The sequence below is a fragment of the Aphelocoma coerulescens genome, chromosome 1, assembly GCF_041296385.1.
Source record: "Aphelocoma coerulescens isolate FSJ_1873_10779 chromosome 1, UR_Acoe_1.0, whole genome shotgun sequence".
Taxonomy (NCBI): Eukaryota; Metazoa; Chordata; class Aves; order Passeriformes; family Corvidae; genus Aphelocoma; species Aphelocoma coerulescens.
Genome location: NC_091013.1, coordinates 1,058,889 through 1,079,202, shown reverse-complemented (window position 1 = coordinate 1,079,202; position 20,314 = coordinate 1,058,889). Strand labels below are relative to the sequence as shown.

Sequence of the window (20,314 nt, the reverse complement as noted above, 5' to 3'; positions counted from 1 at the left end):
AGAGAAAAGATGCAGCTCATAAGATTTTATTTTCTGATCTGCTGAGTCTGGGACTATTTTCAGAAATAAGTCTCTCTTTTCTTCAAGTTATTACCATGGGAAAGAGGCAAGACAGAGTACTGGGAAAAGCTGACAACAGAGCTTGGACTCTCCAACTGGCACCTGAATGACCTTTGTTCTCAGGAGAAGTAGAAATTCGAAATTTTCTCACATACAAGTACTTGGCCTTCCCTATTACCATGCAGAGTGTTCTCAAGACTGAAACACGCTACTTTTGTACAAAAGCTCTAGAACCAAGGTAAAACTGGCTCTAAAGAGGTTTTCATTCAAATGCTCAGCATTGATTCTGTCCCAACATAAAAGTTCCTACTGGAAGTCACTGCCTAAAACTAATGCACAGAGTGACTTCCAAGAAATTCCTTATGAACGCTGCAGAGCTAAAATCAGACTACGCAAATCCACCCACGACCACCTCACCACGAACTACTGTAAATAAAGCAGTCACTTACCCAGGTCTGTAAGACGTTTGGGTGATCTGCTGGAGAACTCCGAGGACCTGGACCTGCGCCGGTCGGGGGATCTGCTGTAGCGCCTTCTCCCCGAGGACCGCGAGCGCCGCAGTCGGATCGGGGACCTGCTGGAGCTCCGCCTCCTTCCCCTGGACCGCGACCGCCTCTGGCGAAGAGGGGTCCGACTCCTGCTCCGCAATCGGAGCGATATCCTACGGTCTCTAGAGTCGGATCTTCTCCTTCTCCTGTCAGTAGACCTTGACCTGTTTCTCTGAGACCTCTTGCGCCTGTCTCTCGACAAGGAACGCCGCCTTCGTGATGCCGACCTTGACCTGCTCCTCCTCCTGTGCCTGGAACGCGACAACGAGCTGGACCGAGATCTTGACGCCCTTCTCCGTGTTGCTGACCTGGAGCGATTCCGTCTGGAGCGCGAGTCTGTATCGTATCTCTTGGACCTGCGCTGGGAGGACCTGGAGCGTCGGCTTCTGGACCTGCGTGATGACTCTTTGTCTGCTGTTTTCTCCACAGACTTGGACTGACTCCTCTGGCGAGCTGCGGACCTGGAGCGTCTCCGCCGGGACCTCCGCGAGGACTCCTTGTCTGCTGTTTTTTCTACAGATGTTGACTGGCTCCTCTGGCGAGCCGTGGACCTGGAGCGCCTCCGTCTGTACCTCCGCACGGACTCTTTGTCTGCTGTTTTTTCTACAGAGGTGGATCGACTCTTCTGGCGAGCAGGAGACTTCGAGTGTCTGCTTACAGATCTCTGCGGAGACTCTTTGTCAGAAGCTTTATCAACAGATTTGGATCTGGATTTTTCACGTTCGGAAGACTCAGAACGTCTGCTTTCAGGGACAAAGGAAGAGTCCTGTTCCTCTGACTGCTCAAGAGGCATGGAATCCTGCTTTTCTTCATCTGCCAAAGAGGGCTCCGCATCTTCTCCCTCCTCTTCACCACTGGAAGACTCTGACTCATGCTCATCTGATGATGTGGACTCTCTTTGTTCAGCTGTCAATGAGGGCTCTGCATCCTCTCCTTCTTCTTCACCAGTGGTAGACCTCGATTCAGCGCCATCAGGGGATGCAGAACGTCTGTGTTCGGCTGTCAGAGGTTCCACATCCTCAGCTTCTTCACCACCAGTAGACCTTGACTCTTGCTCGTCTGATGAAGTGGAATCTCTCTGTTCAGCTGCAGAGGAGGGTTCCACATCCTCTGCATCTTCACCAGCAGTAGACCTTGACTCGTGTTCATCTGAAGATGTGGAGTGTCTACGCTCAGCTGTGAGAGAGAGCTCCTGGTCCTCTGCTTCCTCGCCAACGGTTGACCTTGACTCACGTCCATCAGGAGACACAGAGCGATGTTCAGCTGTCAAATCCTCTGCTTCTTCATCAGCTGTAGACCTTGACTCACGGTCATCAGAAGATGTGGAGTGTCTACGTTCAGCAGTCAAGGAGGGCTCCCCATCTTCTGCATCTTCCCCAGCAGCAGACCTCGACTCACGGTCGTCTGAGGATACGGAGTCTCTTCTTCCAGCTGGCAAGGAGCCTTCTGCATCCTCTGCCTCTTCTCCTGTAGTTGACCTTGACTCATGCTCATCAGAGGACTCAGAGCACCTACGTTCTGTTGTCAAAGGCTGCTCCAGATCCTCTGCTTCTTCACCAATGCTAGATCTTGACTCGTGCTCATCAGGGGAAGTGGAACGCCTCTCCAGATCATCCATTTCTTCATCTACAGTAGATTTCTGGTCATGACCCTCAGGGGACACAGATCGTCTATGTTCAGAAGTCACAGAGGACTCCAGACCCTCTTCCTCCATGGGAGACTTCAGCTCGTGACCTTCCTGATAGGAGGATGTGGAGTACCTACGCTCAGATCTCACAGAGGGCTCCAGATCCCCTGTTTCTTCACCAGGGCCCGACCTCACACTGTAGTTATCAGGAGACACCGAGCGCCCACCTTCGGGCATTGCATGATCCATTTTTTCAACAGGGATGGATTTCAAGTCATTGTCATCAGGGGACATGGAGGCTCTATCGTTCAGTGTCAAAGGTTCAAGACCGTCTACTTTTCCAGCACTGGTGAATCTCAACTCCTGCCCATCAGGGGATGCTCCATGTTCCCTTTCAGGTGTTGGAGAATGGTCCCGCACATCTGCTTTCTGGAGAGAGGTGAAACTCACCTCCTGGCTCTCAAAAAAGAGATGGTCACGTTCAGCTGTCAAAGCAGAATCCACACCCTCTGTTTTCTCAGCGTGTGCCAATCTTGACTCATACTCTTCGGGTGACATCTCATGTTCAGATGTCAGAGAAGGTTCCTTGGCTATTACTCTTTCAGCAGGGCTGGACTGCAGCTCCTGACCTTCAGGGGTCATGGGACATTCACCTTCAGACAAGGACAGCTCCTGCACCTCTGTTTTTCCAGCAACAGCAGACTGCACCTCCTGGCTATCGGTGGATATTGAACTTTCACTTTCAGAGGCTTCAGAAGGTTCCTCCAATTCTTCCTTTTCAACAGGACTGGATCTCAAATTACGCCTTTCGGGGGATGCATCATACTCGTTTTCAGACAGCAAAGAACACTCCTGCACCTCTGGTTTTTCAGTGTAAGCACAGAGCAGCTCCTGCCCCTCAGGAGATGCAGCGTATTGGTTGTCTGGGACCAGCACTGGCTCCTGCACTGCTGTGCTTTCAGCGAGGCCAGACTGCTGTACTTGGCCTTGACAGAAGATGGAATATTCACTGCCAGGTATCAGAGAAGGCTCCTGCACCTCCTTCTCAGCAGGGCTGGCCATCACCTCCTGGCCCTCAGAAGACTCACCATATTCATTTTCAGGTAGCAGAGAACACTCCTGCACTTCTGGTTTTTCAGCCAAGAAAGATGGCAATCCGTGATCTTTAGAAGACACAGCACTGTCAGGAACCACAGCTTCCTCCTGCACCTCTGCCTTCTCAGGAGAGCTGGACCTCAACTCCTGGCCCACCCAGGACACGGCATACTCATTTTCAGACACGGGAGCAGGCTGTTGCACCTGTGTGTTTTCAGCAGAGGGTGATCGCAGGTCCTGGCTGTCAATGGACTCCAGACATCTTTCTTCAGGCATCTGATAAAGCTTCCGCAGCTCTGCTTTTTCAGCAGGGGTCGATGTCAACTCCGGGCCATCAAGCCCTATCGTGTACTCATTTTCAGACACTTCAGAAGGCTCCTCAGCTCTTTCAAAACAGGTGGACGCCAACTCATGACCATCGGAGGCAAGAGAACACCTGCTTTCCAGGTTCACCTGTATTTCTTCACTGTAGGCAGATCTCAGCTTGTAGCCATCGGGGGATGCAAGGTGTTTCACTTCAGATGAATTCAGCACCTCTTTTTCCACAGGAACGGGTCTCAGTTCGTGACTGTCGGGCAACAGCAGAATCCCACCTTCCGATGTCAGAGCAGTCACTGGGGGCTGTAGTTTTTCAGGTGTGCCCACCGATTCACAACCATCAGCAGACACGGAGAACCCACTTTCCAGTGAGAGAGCAGGCTTCTGGATCTCCACTTTTTCAACTGCAGCAGATGTCAATTTATAGCCTTCAGGAAAGATGGAACACCGGAGCTCAGATGCCACTGACAGTTCTGCACTCTCCGTTTGCTCAAAGGAATTGTACTTTGCTTTGTGGCCATCGTGGCATATGGGAATCCCACTTTTAGACATCACCAAAGATCCTGCACCATCTATTTTTCCAGTTAGGTACCTCGACTCGTGCATTTCCGAAGATCTGGAGCAGTCAACCTCAAGGACTTGTGGAAGTGTTGGACCATCTAAACCTTTGTCAATAGATGATCTGGACTCGTGAACTTCAAAAGAAGACACTGAAACAAGGTCGGCAGACACCTCAACAGAACCACACACAGATGTGAGGGAAACATCTGGTGCTTTGACTTTTTCAACAGATAAAAATCTTTGTTCATTTCCATGTGGTGACTTAAAGGACTCGCCTACAGACAATGGAAGCTCCTCTATTGGTGCAGCAAAGCTGGATCCTGATCCACGTCCATCAGAAGACATGAAATGTCCACTGTCAGAAGCCAGAGAAGGCTCCTGCATCTGGCCCGACTCACAGCCATCAGGGATCACAGGGCAGATCATTTCAGGTGGCAGGAAAGGCCTCTGAGCTTCCACTGCTCCAGGGCTGTCAGCCAGGTGGGAAGACTCACGTTCAGGTACTTGCAGAACCTGTGAAAGCTCTGCGTGTTCACCAGGGATATGCCGTGATTCGTGACCATCAGACAAGTTGGAGAGCCCAGCTTCAGACAGGAGAGAAGACGACTGAACTTGCGTGTCTCTTTTAAGTGTTGGAGGAAGCTCTGGACCTTCTACTTCTCTGAGAGGTGCAGTTCGGGACTCATCTTCACGGGATGCAGAGAGATGGAATTCTGCTATGGAAGAAGTTTCTAGATCTCCCCTTTTTTCAACAGAGGAGGATCTGGACTTGGATGTGGAGTATGGAAGTTCAGGTAGCAGCGAAGACTCCGGAGCTGCTGTTTTTTCAGTTGATCCATTTTCAGATGTCATAGACAGCTCTGAATCCTGTGGTTTTTCCACAGATGTGGATTTCAATTCCTGGTCATCTGGGGTTTTGGAGGTATCAAATTCAGATGCTGCAGAATGCTGCAGATCCGCTGTTTTTTCAACAGATGAGGAGCTCTCCTCAAGGCTCTCCGAAGTTTTGGAAAATCCACTTCCAAATGATGGCGGCAGCACTGGGCCGTTTACTCCTTCATCAGACAAAGCTACTGATGTGGGACCATTAGAGGATTTACCTTCACTTCCAGAAGACTGAGGAACATCTTTATCAAGATCTTTGGCTGACTCCTGAAGTTCAGAAGACTCCACATGCTTGCTACTGGACTTCGCTGAGGATAACTTATCTTTTTTTTCTACAGATTTGGACCTTGACTTAACACTGTCAGAGGACTTGGAACGTTTCCGTTTGGATTTTTTTGAAGACTCCTTGCGCTTTTTTTCAACAGACCTAGACCTAGACTTGTAACGTTCAGAAGATTTTGAGCGTCGACGCTTGGATTTTCGTGAGGATTCCTTCTTTTTTTCCACTGATTTGGATCTAGACTTGTAACGGTCAGAGGACTTGGAGCGCTGACGTTTAGACTTCCGTGATGATTGCTTCCGATCTCTTTTTTCTACCGACCTGGATCGAGACTTGTAGCGATCTGAGGACTTCGAGCGCTGACGTTTGGACCTCCGTACAGATGCCTTCCGACCTCTTTTCTCAACAGATCTCGACCTGGATTTTGAACGATCAGAGGAACCAGACCGATGTCTGAACCTCCAGGAGTATTCTTTGCCTCCTCCCTTTTCTGAAGACCTGGATCTAGATTTTGAACGGTCAGAGGACCTGGAATGTCTGCGGCGGGATCGCCAGGAGGACAACCTCTTTTCAACTGACCGTGACTTAGATCTGTAGCGGTCAGAAGACCTGGAACGTCTGCGCCCGGACCTTCGGGAGGACAGTCGCTTCTCCACTGACCGTGACTTGGATCGGTAGCGGTCAGAAGACCTGGAACGTCTGCGCCCGGACCTTCGGGAGGACAGTCGCTTCTCCACTGACCTGGACTTGGATCTGTAGCGGTCAGAAGACCTGGAACGTCGGCGCCCGGACCTTCGGGAGGACAGTCGCTTCTCCACTGACCGTGACTTGGATCTGTAGCGGTCAGAAGACCTGGAACGTCGGCGCCCGGACCTTCGGGAGGACAGTCGCTTCTCCACTGACCTCGACTTGGATCTGTAGCGGTCAGAAGACCTGGAACGTCTGCGTCTGGACCTTCGGGAGGACAGTCGCTTCTCCACAGACCTGGATTTAGACCTGTAGTGGTCAGATGACCTGGAACGTCTCCGTCTGGACAATCTCTTTTCTGCAGATCTGGATTTAGACCTGTAACGGTCAGATGACCTGGAACGTCTGCGCCTGGACCGCCGGGAAGACATTCTTCTCTCTCTCTTCTCCACAGATCGGGACCTAGATTTGGAATGCTTTTTTCTGGAAACTGAATAGTTTCTGCTCCTAGAACGTGCTCTTTTAGAGGTCAAACGCCTGGAAGTAGAACGTGACCTTGATTTTTTCTTCCGCTTCCTAGACCTGGACTGTGACTTGGAACGGCTCCTTTTCTGTTTCTTTGAATCATGTTTTTTCTCACTGGTTCTATGACTACTTTTTTCAATAACATTCTCAAGCCTCATGAGAGTCTCCTTCATTCGTGCTGCCACATCAGGTTGCACATCAGATGTTTCTGAGTCTCTTTTCTCTGAGTCCTCTTCTGGAGTTGCTTCTTTGATATCCTCAGCCTCTGGAGTGTCTTCCAACTGGCCTTCCTCTATAAGTTCTGGACCTGTTTCTGCATCAGTGTCAGGTACTGGAGCTGCTTCCAAGTCTTTTGTCTCTGCCCCCAACCCTACAGCTGCTTCTGCATCTTTCAGCTCTACATCAGTCTGAGGAGCTGTTTCCAAATCTTGTGTTTCTGCTACAGGAGTCTCTGCTGAACCTTTTTCCTCTGCTGCATGTGAAGAACTAAAATCTGTTTCTGCTCCTATAGGCTCAGATATTTGAGTCTGCTCCACATCTTCCTTCTCAATGAGCATATCCTCCACCTGCTGACTCTGCACTCCTTCTACATATTGTACCTCGGCTGCCACTTCATGTTCTTCCAGTGTTGTTTCCAGGCCTTTCACATCCCCTGGTTTTGGTACTGGTTCAGAAGACTTTGTTTCAGAAGCACCCAAGATTTCTGGAGCCTCTTCTGAACTCTTCCATTCTGCAGCAGGTTTTGCTTCTAGAACTACTTGAAGCTCTTCTTGCTTTTCAGTGCGCAAGTATTCTGGAACAGCTGCTGAAGCATCACTCATGGGTACCTCAAGCTCTTTACCTGCTCCAGAACCTTTCGCCTCTACTGTTGCAGACTCTTTCATGCTCTCCAACCACCTCACTCCTCCAGCTTCTGATGCTGGCTCCAGATATTTTGCTTTCTCCATTTCTGAGGGCTCATTTCCTTGTGTGCTGATCCTCCCTGCTGCAATTCCATGTTCTACAGCAGATCCCTGAGTTTGCGCATCTGTCAATTCTGTCAGTACTCCTGATGCCATACTGTTTTCTTCCACTCTGGGCAAAGACTCCAATACTGCTGCTGAATCACCTACGATTTGTTCCTGAACAGATTTTGAACTGGTTTCTGAAGTTTGCACAGGTTCTAGGATTGCTTCTCTGCTCCTTATCTCTGCTTCTGGAGCGCGTTCTGAATCCTTTCTCTCCCTCAGCACCTCAGTTTGTGAGGTTCTCGTGTGTGTCATGACCTGCGACTGTGAAATGATGGAACTCTCTGTTTGGCTTGAACGCAGAGGTTCTCTCTCTGCTGTGGTTTGCCACGGCATCACCCCTGCCAATGCCTCAGCCTCTCTAACTGGTTCCACACTTTCATGCGCAACTACAGGTTCAGGAGTCCTTTCTAAGGCAAAAAGTACTGGACTTGCAACAGTCCCACAATGCAGAGCTTCTTCTGAAGCTTTCACACCTTCCACCTGTAAGGACATTGAAGCTGTTGTAGAAGTTTTTGCTTCCACCACAGCCACTGGTCTCAGGACTCCTCCTGGACCTTGTGTGTTTTCCTTCTGCAAAGACAGGGCAGATGCCAAACCTCTCACGTGTGATTCACCCTCAGGTCTTGATTCTCTGAGCAACAAAGTACCTTCTGAATCTTTTGCTTGTGGACTTCTAAAACCCTCTGCCATCTGGACTTCTGGAGCTGTTCGGGGAATGAAGGTCTGTACAACCGCTGCAGGTTCTGAAGTTGCTCTTAATCCTTTTGCCTCTGCAACCACATTCACACCTGTCAATCCTGCTGGAAGCGCAGATCCCTGGGCTCTGTCCACACTCCTAGTTTCTGTCAAGACTCCATGTTGTACGAACGTTCCTGATGCACCCAGTGCTGTTGCAGGACCTGTGGTACCTTCCACATTTTTGCCTTGCAGACTTTCATGAGCTGCTCTAACATCTTTTGCTACAACACCCACAGCTTCCATGGCTGTTTCCAAAGCTTTCACATTCCCCATAGCTGGTTCCATATCCTTTATTTCTGTAACAGCTCCTGGTGCGTGGGGTGTTTTGGCACTTTTTATTTCAACCTGGGTCACAGGGGTGGCTGCAGATATTGTCAAAGGATGTTGCAAAGGTACACCTGCTTTCAGGACACCTGAACCCTCCACAGGGCTGCCCTGCGGCACGTTTAAACTCCCAGATATAGCTGAGGGCTGCAGGGCTGGCTCCAAAGTTCTGCTCACACCCCCCAGTTCCAAAGAGCTCTCCACATTTGTCACATTGCCCATATGCACAGATTTTTCAGTTGTTTCTGGAATTTTCACTTCTTGCCCAGCTACAGCCACGTGAGCTACAGTCACAGCACTGGGATGTGCCCAATTCGCAGGTGTAGGAATTGTTGTCACACCACCTGCCAAGGACATGGATTCTGAAGCTGTTTCCGTACCCTGTGCTCCCCTCTGAGACACAGACTGCACAGATGCTTCGGAGTAAGTCAACACCTCCATGGTCTCAGGCTCAAGAGCTGCATCCAAAGCTTTTACTTCCCCAGTGCCTTGAGATTTCAGAGTAACTTCTGAACCTCTTAGTGCTTCTACTGAATCTTTCTGAATCTCTGATTTACTGACAATTCCAGATGGGATGCTGGACCAAGTATAATTTCCAGTATCAACAACACTGGCATTAATAGCTACAGGATAAATATTTTCATGGGACTGTTGAATTTGTTCCTCGCTAGTGCAAATTCTAGTTTGAGCTATACTAGTATTTTCTGGGATATTAGACTGGATGCTTTCTAAATTAAATGGAGGATTTGTTGCACACAAAGTCCCCTCCCCACTTCCAAGATTTTCTGCAGATTGCTGAGAATCAGTCACTGAATGAGAAACAAGTCCTAAAGCTTGATTATCAAGCCCCTCAGTTGGTTTAGAGCACAGTTCTGGCTGCACATGGCCAGCCAGGTTTGCATCTGCAAACACTCCATGCTGTACATTCAGTTGGGAGCTGGACTGCTCTGGCATCAAGTGAGGAGCCGGCTGCACGTCTGCCGGTTCTCCAGGACGTGCACTCAACTTAGATTCCTTTGGTTGCTTTTTATGCTTTTTCTCTTTCTTCCTTTTCTTCTTCTTTTTCTTCTTCTTCTTGCTTTTGTGTTTCTTGTTTTTCTTTGCTTTTTTCCTAGGAATTTCATCTTCACCAGTAGAGCTCCTTTTTGTAGACTGAGTACTATTTTTCACAGTATTTTTGTCTACATCTAGAAAAAATGATATTTACTTTGTAAAAATGGATGATTGCATTTTAAAAATTCTTTCAGAGTACTTGCAAAGTACATGGACAGAGGTACAAAACAACTAAACTTGCAAACCATGCTTGATTCATTAAGCTAACACACACAAACAGCACACACTCCCTTTCCTTCCTCGCAGGAGTCACTTTAAAGTAATTAAACAACACTTTTTTCCGAAAATTACCCAAATTTTTCTGGTCAGGACAGAGGTCCAGTGGGAACACGTTTCTTCCCAAGTAGTATCATAGTCATGGCATGGTTTGGGTTGGGAGGGACATTAGAGCCCATCCAGTGCCACCCCTGCCATGGCAGGGACACCTCTCACTGTCCCAGGTTGCTCCCAGCCCCAATGTCCAGCCTGGCCTTGGGCACTGCCAGGGATCCAGGGGCAGCCCCAGCTGCTCTGGGCACCCTGTGCCAGGGCCTGCCCATCCTCATAGGGAAGAATCTCCTCCTAATATCTAACCCTGCCCTCTGACAGTGAGAAGCCATTCCCTTTCAGAAGGGAAGAGAGGACAATTCTGGGAAATCCCACCCTGTCAGCCTCACCTCCATGCTGGGAAGATCAGGGAATAAATCCTCCTAGAAGCTCTGCTAAGGCACACGGAGTACAGGGACATGATTTGAGACAACCAGCATAGCTTCATGAAGGGAAAATCCTGTCTGACCTGTGGTGGATTGACTACATCAGTGGGTAAGGGAAGAGCTACAGATGGCATTTATCTGGACAGCTGTAAAGTATTTGACATGGTGCCTCCACATCCTTCTCTGCAAACTGGAGTGAAGAATTTGACAGGTGCACTGTTAGGTGCATTAGCAGTTGTTTGGACAGTCACATCCAGTGGATAGAGGTCAAAACCTCAGAGTCCTGACGGACATCAGTGACCAGTGGTGCCCCTCAGGAGCCTGTATTGGGACCAGTGTTACTTAACAGCTTCATTAATGAACCAGTGTTACTTAATATCTTCATTAATGACAGAAGGATCAAGTGCACGCTCAGCAGGTTTGCAGGTAACAGTAACCTGAGGGTGCGGGTGACACCTCTGAAGGACGGGGCCATCCAAAGGGGTCTAGACAAGCTCCAAAAGTGCTCCATGTGAATCTCCTGAGGTTTAACAAGGCCAAGTGCTGCACTTGAGTCAGGGCAAGCCCTGGGATCAATCCAGGTTGGGATGAGCAGAAGGAGCAGCTCTGGGAGAGCTGGAGCTGCCCCAGTCCACAGCCCTCCGTGCCCTGGGCTGAGCCCCAGCATGGGAATCAGGAAATGGATTGGGATGGTGCCCCTGTGCCCCTGTGCCCAGGTGAGAGCCCACCTGCAGAGCTGCCCCAGCCCTGGGGCCCAGCACAGGGAGGACGTGGAGCTGCTGGAGAGAGGCCAGAGGAGGCTCCAGGATGAGCAGAGGGATGGAGCAGCTCTGCTGGAAGGAAAGGCTGCCAGAGCTGGGATTGTTCAGCCTGGAGAGGAGAAGCTTTGGGGTGAGCTCAGTGTGGCCTTGCAGGGCCTGAAGGAGCTGCAGGAAAGCTGGAGAGAGACTATTTCCAAGGGATGGAACAACAGGACAAAGGGGAACCATAGAATGGTTTGGGTTGGAAGGGGACCTTGTAGATAGATCATCTTGTTCCAACCCCCCTGACATGGACAGGGACACCTTCCACTATCCCAGGTTGCTCCAAGCCCCGTCCAAGCCTGGTCTTGAATACTTCCAGGGATGGAACAGCTGGGCCCCAGGGCTGGAGGCAGCTCTGCAGGTGGGGTCTCACCTGAGTGGGGCAGACAGGTTGGATGTCCCTCCACCACACTCAGTGGGGCAACACATTCTAACAGGAAGCTGGAGATGTGCTTTCAAACCCCCAAAGCTGGCACGGAAGGTGAACAAGAACTCCTATTTTCCTAACAAATTACCTAAGTGGGGATTTACACTACAGGACCTGACCAGCCACTCCCCCCTGCTGTGCTTTAACCCCCTGAGTGAGCCCAGTGTTACTGTGTTAGAAATTCTCTGTGTGTATTCACTGACCAAGTTACTCGCTAGGGTCTAACAGATTTGGGAAAAGAGCATCTACGTCCCTGATCCCAAACCCACTTTAAGGCACTGCAGGCTGGAACAGCGGCTGGGATAGGACTGCAGCTGCCATGAGCCACTGCAAAGCTGCATGTTCCTATTAGAGCATTTGCTTCCAACAGGAAAGCAACAAATTCAGACGACTGTGGGGACAAGCAAATCACTGATGGGGAAGGGCAAGAGGGAGACTGAGGTTTCCATCACCACCTTTTAACTCTGTACCTCACTCCCCTCTGGATTTAGCCTTTGTTAGGTTCTTGCCCTTCTGGAGACCTAGTGCCATGTTTTCAGGAGAAAGGCACTTCTTTAAATGCAACTTGCTGGGATTTCTGTGAAATATGAGCTGTACATTGGAGTCTAGTTGCATGTTCCTTTCAGTGATTCTAATTATACAGGCCAGGGCAACAACACCCTCCAATTAGAATCTGTAATCTCAAAGCTCACTATTTTCCAGTGAACACTGCAAAATCTTGCAGAAGCTTCTGGTAATTGCAATACTGTTAAATAAATGTGACTTGGGATTCCTAACAAGTACCTCAGGTACATTTTGATGAAACTTAGAAATAGTTTTTGCACCAACTTGGCTGCGAATGCATTGAGAGAGAACAGTGAAGCAGAGACAAATTTATGGACAAATTGTTCAGCACACAGCTGGAGAACTGAGTTACTCAGTGGGTGAACAACTGGCCTACAGGTTGGGCACAAAGGGTGACAGTGACTAGAGTGACACTGGGCTGACACCAGTCACTACTGGGGTTCTGCAGGGCTCCATTCTCAGCCCAGTTCTCTTCCACATCTTCACTAACCACCTGGACACAGGACTCAAAGGGATAATTAGCGTACCGAGGACACTAAACTGGGAGGAGCAGTTCACTCCCTCAAAGGCAGAGAAGCCCTGCAGAGACTGGCAATCCCCAACTGTGTGGAGTTTAACAAGGGAAGTGCCAGATTCCGCACCTGGGATGGACAACCCTGGCTGTGTGGATGGAGAGCAGCTGTGGGAAGGGCCCTGGGGGTCCTGGTCCATGGCCAGCTGGAGCTGAGTCAGCAGTACCCTGGCAGCCAGGAGGGACATCCCTGTCCTGGGGGACACCAGGGCCAGCATCGCTGGCCAGGGCAGCCTCACCTCAAGTACCAGGGGCAGTTCTGGGCACCAGAGTTTGGGAAAGAGCTAAAGCTCTTACAGAGTGTCCAGAGGGACAGGAAAATGGTGGAGGGTCTGGAGGGGCCCCACAAGGTCCCTTGGTCAGCTCAGCCTGGAGGAGCCTGAGGGCAGAGCTCCCCGGGGCTGCAGCTCCTCCCGAGGGGCAGCGCAGGGACAGCTCCGATCTCTGCTCCTGGGACAGGGACAGCACCCAGGGAGCGGCTGGAGCTGGGCCAGGGCAGGCTCAGGCTGGAGAGCAGGGAAAGGTTCTTCCCCCAGAGGCTGCTGGGCACTGCCCAGGCTCCCCAGGGAATGGGCACGGCCCCGAGGCTGCCAGAGCTCCAGGAGCGTTTGGACAGCGCTGCCAGGGATGCCCAGGCTGGGATTGCTGGGGGGTCCGGGCAGGGGCAGGGGTGGGACTGGATCGTCCTGTGCGTCCCTTCTAACTCAGACTATTCTGTGATTCTATAAAATGAACTTTTCTACAAAGATAATTCATTAGATTCAGATAATCAGATAATCTCTCTTGTCCAACTCCTTTTTGGAGATGGACAGTAGAAACATTTGCCACAGGGTAAGTTTGTTAGCTTCCAAGTTAACAGGTCTCACTTATTTATTACCATGTGACTTTGTCTCAGTCCTCCACAAAAGAACAAAACAAAAAACAAACGAAAATAAAAATCACACCACCAATCAAAACAAGCCCAAACAAAAAACCACCAGCCAACCAACCACACACAACCCCCCCCCACTACGTCAGCCTAAAGTGCTGCTCGTACAGCACAAGTTAAAATTTCGAGAACACTCAAGGTACACAAACCACTGAGTATAAAAACCCAAAGCAATCCCAAACTCCTGCGAACAGAATCTCTGAAATTAACAATTTTCTGTGCTGCCTCTGGAATTGTACTCACCCAGTACATTGCAGTCACCTGTGTTTCAACTCCCAAAAATGAGAAATGCAGTAACTACAGCCTTCAACACCTCATCAACCCTCCAGAGTCAGAAATTTTACAGCAAGGACCAGTCCCATGAGAGAGGACACTCAGATATGACTTTTTTAGCTTAAAAAATCTTGTAATTTATTCAAGATCTGAGATTGACACATCAAAATTGCTTAACCTTTGCAAGGCTGCAATGTGAGTACCTACACTTTAAAAACAGGGACATTTTAAAACAGCAAATCATCTTCTGACTGAACAGCTCATCACAAATCTGTCTTGAAATAAATTTCTTTAGAAATAATCTTGAAAACCAACCCAAAACAGAAACTGCTCCTATCAGCATCAGCTTTGGTGCTAAGAACAGTTCACTAACCCCTGGATTTATATACATATATATGTATATATATGGAAAATATTTATCTGTTTCAATATTGGAAAAAAAAACGAAACACCAACTTTTCCCCATACCAACGCTTTCAGATAACAACCAGCTCAACTTTTAAATTATGTATTTCTCTATCCACCTCTGGATGTAAAATCACAGTGGAAAAAATATTTAGTAAGTTCACAACAAACACACAACTCGTCACAGGAACAGTTCCAAGAATCACATTTTCATCTCTATAAAACTGATTCAATTTATGGCACAGTCACAACCTTCTTACCACAAAGAGATTTGGCAGAGAGAGTTCTATTACCTGGGTTGCACTGCAGCTCTGTCCCGAGGGCTCCGGAGAGCACTTCCTCTATTTTCTGCACTATCTGATCACTCTGACAACTCCCAGCAGCTCCAGAGGCTTCCGAAGGCCCAGCTTGCTCGGCTTGCTCAGCTGGGATCGTGTCACCATTGGGCTGGCCTTCCACATTTGCACTACCAAAAAAAAACAACGAACAAAAAAACAAGAACAAATCAACTTAATACAAGTGATTCTGAACCGTTTTTTGGGCATTTTTTGTCATTCACACCCATTTATTATATCCAGCCCTTCAGACCAGTATTCCAGCCTCCTGAAGAAGCCGTGCTCTTAGGAAAACGTCTCCTTTTGGATTCATTTTTACTTAATTCAACCCGGACACTCTGTGACTGCTGAGGTTGAGACGCAAGGAAGAAAAAAACACTTTCTGGAATGTGCCACATCCCCCGTGCTCGTACGACCTTGTTGGGGTTCCCTCCGCAAAATAAACACATGCAACTCGCTCTTTTCCAGCTTTTCCTTGCTCTTTCCAAGCTTTTCCTTTTTTTTACGAGATCAACTAGGCGAATTTAGCCGTAAATCCGACAAACCATACAGGCGCCTGCCCCGCCGTGAGGACAGCACCGAAACCGGGGGAGAGCGGGTGGGCGCGTCCCCCCACCATCCTCTCTCGCACCCCGGGCCGTAACTCCCTCAGGGCGCCCGCACGGCCGCGACCCCCGCGGCCCCGCCATGTTGCCGCCGACAAGACCCTCAGGCCGCGGCCCGTCTCTCTCCGTCCTGCGCCCTTCCCCGCCGCTCCCCACCGCCCCGTTACCCGCCGTGCTGCTGTTGCTGCTCCTCCTGGATCTCCCGGAATTTGCTGACCACAAAGGAGCGAAGGATCTGTTCGATATTCGTCGCCATGACACCCCCCCTTCCTTCCTGCCCCGACGCGAGGCCTCCAGCATCCCACAGTGCACCGCGGCCCCGGGCGCGCGCTGACGTCCTCGCTGTAAGCCCCCTCCCGATTGGCTGCGTTCGCTGTAAGCCCTCTCGCCATTGGCCGAGGCGGCGTGTGGCTGCGAACGGCCGCTCTAGCGCGGCGCACGGGCCATAGAGCACCGGCGGGTTCCGACGGGGGGGGGGGAGGAAGGTCTCGTGTCCCCTCAGCCGCCGCCGCCATGTTGTGGCGCTTCCACCGCCCCCCCCGCGATCCGCGCCTGGCGCCGCGGCCCCCGGCAAAGCCGCCCCGAGCGTGTCCCCGTGTCCCGCTGAAAGCATTAAACCAGTCCCCGGCGCTCCGCGCCCACACCGCCGCCTCGCGCAGACCCCTTCCCCGCACAGACACACCGCCCCGCCGCCGCCGCTCGCGGCCCCTCTCGCGCCCCGTACGCCGCGTCCGAGCCCCGCGGCCCCGCGGAGGGCAGGAAAAGGCACCGCGGCGGCCCTGACCGCCCGCCCTGTCCCCCCGCGCTCTCGCCCACCCTTCCCCGGCGCCGCCGGAGGCCCCGCGGCGGCCGCCACTTACCCGGCCGAGGCCATGGCGGGCTGAGGCGCGGCGCCGGCGGGTGCGATAGGGAGCGATGCCATCGGTGCCCATGGAGCGGGGCCGAGCCCCGCGTGTGCTCCGGGCGGGCGGCGGCTCTCAGGGGGCCCTGCCCGCACACGGGCGGTGCTGCTGCTGCTGCATCACCACGGGGCCCTCAGCCCCGGCTCCATGCGAGAGGCGCCCGCCCGCGCTCCCTCCCTCCCCCACGGCCCGGCGGTGACACGCACATGTGCTCCGGGGGCTGGCGGCGGGGCCGCGAAAATTAAAGGAACAAAGGGAGAAAACCAAAGGGAGGTGGATAAATAAAGTGCGCCTTTTGCCTGCTTGGAAAGCCGGAGCTTTTCTGGCGGTGATGGAACGCACCGAAATGAGTTTGTCCGGAGTACAGCCACCTTGGGGACCCCGTCAGTGCTGCCCCGAAATCAAATTTTAATGATATGGGTGTTCAAGTAGTCTGTAAAACCTAATAATCCTACGGCTGGGAGACTCTTGCCACACACAGTTTCTGTAGTAGTAACTAAGGGGAGTTAGTTGACCTGAAATAAATTTAAAATACCTCCAAACCTGATCTGGTGAGTGGCATCCCTGCTCATGGTAATCACTAAATGTTCTTTAAGGTCCCTTCCAACCCAAGCCATCCTGGGATTCTACGAAAACCCAAGTATAACTGTTTGATTACTGTTGGGGTCTAACAATTTTCAACGTCAGTATTGTTTAATAGTCACTTGTAAGACTCCTTAAAAGCAGCATCATTCTTCACTATGTCCTGCTGATCTGCCTTAATACTGACTTTGGAGAAAAAAATGGATCAGAGACTTGAATCAATTTCCTTACTTTTATATCGCACTTGATTTATTACATTTAAAATAGAAAGTAGTTACGGTTAAGAAGTCCTTTTACCTGTTCATGCCATGCTCACACTAATGTATGTTAGATTTACTGGCAGAACACTGTAATTTTTGGTATCAAAGTAAAGACTGAAAGTGTTTCACTTGAACAATTTCAGACATATTTAGATTTCGCTGATGCAAATGGCCTTGTCTCAACCAGGCATGTCGGTCTCTACAAAGAAAAACATGAAGAAAGGTGCCCCCAAAAAGCCAGAGAAGGACTTTAGTGTATGCTGCATGTTTCCCTCTGACTCCTTATAGACAAACATCATGTGATAATTACAAAAAGTCCCTCCTCATACACATGAGGATCCACATCCCCACAGGAAAATAACTGTTCTCTCCATCTCTGCTTGCTCAATAAACTCCCTTTATTTAAACTCTTTTATTCAGTTTCAGTGTCAGGTAGTTTTCAGATTAATTAAATATTTTACTTTAATCTTGTCAAGACCAGTGATTATTGCTGATAATGTTCAATTAGTAGCATTATGGGACTTTAGTAACAGTAGTTCTGCTACAATCATCAATACTACTTAGAGCATTTGTTCATGCGACTGTTCTCTTTCAAAGCAAGAGTGTGGGATGTGCTTAAATATGCAAAAAATATTAAACATTATTTTCTAAGGTATTTTACAAAGAACAGTGATGTTTTTGCATTATAGCTCTTGAAGGGAGGAAAACTGTGGATCAAATCTGGTTTTAATAGCAGTATTGTAGCACAATCATAATGCTAAATTAGACTAAATGTTGCCCAATACTCTTTGTTTTCATAAAGCAGAAAGTTAAAATGTGGGACAAACTAAGGAATTGCTCTTATGTGGTATTTCAAGGGCTATAGAGACTAAATCCACCTTTGCACAGCCCTCACAGATGTCAGGAAAATTAATCCACAAGCACCAGAGGTTTATGTCCAAAAAGGAGACAGAGGAGTCCTGTTACTTTATTCGAATAAAGGGAAAGGCCATGGGTCATTCCCCTGGGGTCTCTCAAACCGTTTTGGAGGACGCAGCCTCCTTTTTATCCTCATTTCCCTCTCTCTTTCCCCACTAGCTGAGGTACTTGAGAGGTACAGACTCCCCGAATCACGAAATACAGACCCCTTTCTAATGTATACCCCTCCCCCCTTTTCCTTTCCGATGGAATTCAGGGTTCCTCCCATCGCTTCCTTCATCCCTCAGTATCTGGCTTTACCTATCAGCAGACCCACGGTTTGTAAAGATAAATCTCTCTCACTCCTTTCACCCTCAGCCCCGGAGGCAACTGTCTGATGGATAAAATAGAAACAACCTGGACATCCAGGAGGTCTTTCGGCCTCCTATCCCCCTTTTCCCACCCGCCTCTTACTCCTAGACTTGAGGGATTTCTGTGCCAAAGGGAACTACGGCTCCCCCAGTCGCGACATTGCTCACACACTCCGGTCCCTCCTCCCGCGCCGGTGCCGCGGAGCTCGCTGGATGCTGTAGTCCCGGGCCTGGCGGAGGATCCTTCCCGCTCCCGCGTCCCCCCTGGAGCACAGTAAGTGACCCAGCTGCGCTGGAGCCGCGCAGGGGCCGCGGCTCGCTCGGGGTCTGTGGCTGCCGGTGCCCCCCGCGCTGCCCGCGCCGGGCTGGGGGCGCGGGGGCGGCCCGGGGCCGTGTGCGCCCGAGCCCGCGCCGCAACATGGCGGGGCACCCCTCACGGCAGCTCCGCTCTTCAGGGCGAGTTCCCTCATGGCTTGGCCCTCACGGCATCCCTTTCATGGCAGATTCCCTCACGGCTTGACCCTCACGGCACCCCCGCATGGTATCCCTGACATGGCTTGGCCCTCATGGCAGTCCCCTCGTGGCATCCCGCTCATGGCAGTCCCCCTCATGGCTTGGCTCTCACAGCATAACCCCCGCAGCGGTACCCGCACGGCATGGCCCTCAAGGCATCCCCTTCATGGCACATCCTCTCACGGCATGGCCCTCATGGCATCCCCTTCATGGCACATCCTCTCACGGCATGGCCCTCATGGCATCCCCGTCACGGCTTGGCCCTCACAGCATTGCCCTCATAGCAATCCCCTCACGGCTTGGCCCTCACGGCCAAACTGGTGAAATATTTGCTTGAAGTAAATATTAAACTAAGAACCTCTCTGGTCTCGGACTTTGACTCACTTGGGTTCTTTCCCTGCTGTTTGCAAAGTTGGGGGCTTACCAAGTTTTTTTAGAATTTTTTAATCTATCCAGTAGATATTGGAATTAATGAGCAGAGTGAATAATTATTCCAGTATTTTGTGTATGTACCTGGAAGGGTAACACAGAAAGGGCGTTTCAAGGATATTTTTCCCCCTCATGGTGGTACAAAACACTGAGCGCTTCCAGCATCCTACATTGCTTGAAGTGTCAAATTTAGTACTTTGAGGGTGGTTGTAAAAGTTTATGATCCTATTTATTTTTAGCAGCAAAACTTGAGGGAATGTTTTGCCTAGAAAAATGCCAAATCCAGCTGTTTGGAGGATCACACATGGACACAAGGGGCCTGTCTTGTGGAGCCTCAGCTTGGGTCATGAAGGACACATAAAATAATGACTTTTCTTCTTTTATTTTGTTTTCTACACCACACTGAATGGCAGGAGGTGGAATGAGATGATTTTTAAGCTTCCTTCCAACCCAAACTGTCCATGATTCTGTACGTCCAGGTGAGAGCCAGGAATTCATCCTAAATAAAACACATGAGCAGAAAAAGCTTATTTAAACCAAAGATCTAACTAAAAATCATAATTGCCAGCAGATTCTGGAGGCCTCTGAGCTACTTCAGCAGCTCTTCGTGTATTGAAGTCTGAGGAAATGAAAAGTTTTCTAAGGCTGTGGTTTTTTCCTTCAGGCAGAGCCTAATCCTGTCCCAACCTAACCTTGCAGTTCTCTTGTGGGATTCTGGCCATTTTGCAGGTTTGGTTGCCATGGCTGTTTTTTGTTGTGCCTCAGAGCTGCCTGCACACTTGACACCGTGAATTCCATCTGGAAACTGAGCCACACAGGAAAAAAAATGCAGAGAGACGTCCCCAGCCCCTGATTCCGTGTCTCTCCCTGGGAGCAGGAACAGGCTGGGGCAGGAGGTGGGAGTGGGAGTGCAAACTTGCAGCCACCGAGTGTGTCCTGGTCGCTCCATCAGTCGGGATGATCCGAGGGCACCGCTGGGTTTGCTC

At 50.3% G+C, this 20,314-nt stretch overlaps 2 protein-coding genes across 4 annotated transcripts in view; one reads left to right on the top strand and one right to left on the bottom strand.

The window, feature by feature from the left end:
* SON (SON DNA and RNA binding protein) overlaps positions 1 to 16,471 on the bottom strand; it is a 37,062-nt gene extending 20,591 nt beyond the window's left edge. Inside the window, exons 1-3 of one of the 3 annotated variants that reach the window (XM_069005870.1) lie at positions 16,235 to 16,471; positions 14,728 to 14,900; positions 510 to 9,845 (exon numbers count right to left, since the gene is read on the bottom strand). In XM_069005870.1, coding sequence (XP_068861971.1) covers positions 510 to 9,845; positions 14,728 to 14,900; positions 16,235 to 16,296 — 9,571 coding nt within the window. In that variant the 5' untranslated portion in view covers positions 16,297 to 16,471. Of the gene's footprint in view, positions 1 to 509; positions 9,846 to 14,727; positions 14,901 to 15,541; positions 15,702 to 16,234 lie in introns of those variants that run through there. The other 2 variants (XM_069005919.1, XM_069005818.1) reach the window with 2 other exon arrangements.
* A 2,095-nt stretch (positions 16,472 to 18,566) lies between these two features.
* GART (phosphoribosylglycinamide formyltransferase, phosphoribosylglycinamide synthetase, phosphoribosylaminoimidazole synthetase) overlaps positions 18,567 to 20,314 on the top strand; it is a 35,598-nt gene continuing 33,850 nt past the window's right edge. The window contains exon 1 of the mRNA XM_069005639.1: positions 18,567 to 18,660. The gene's annotated coding sequence lies outside the window, so the exon portion shown is untranslated. The remainder of the gene's footprint in view (positions 18,661 to 20,314) is intronic.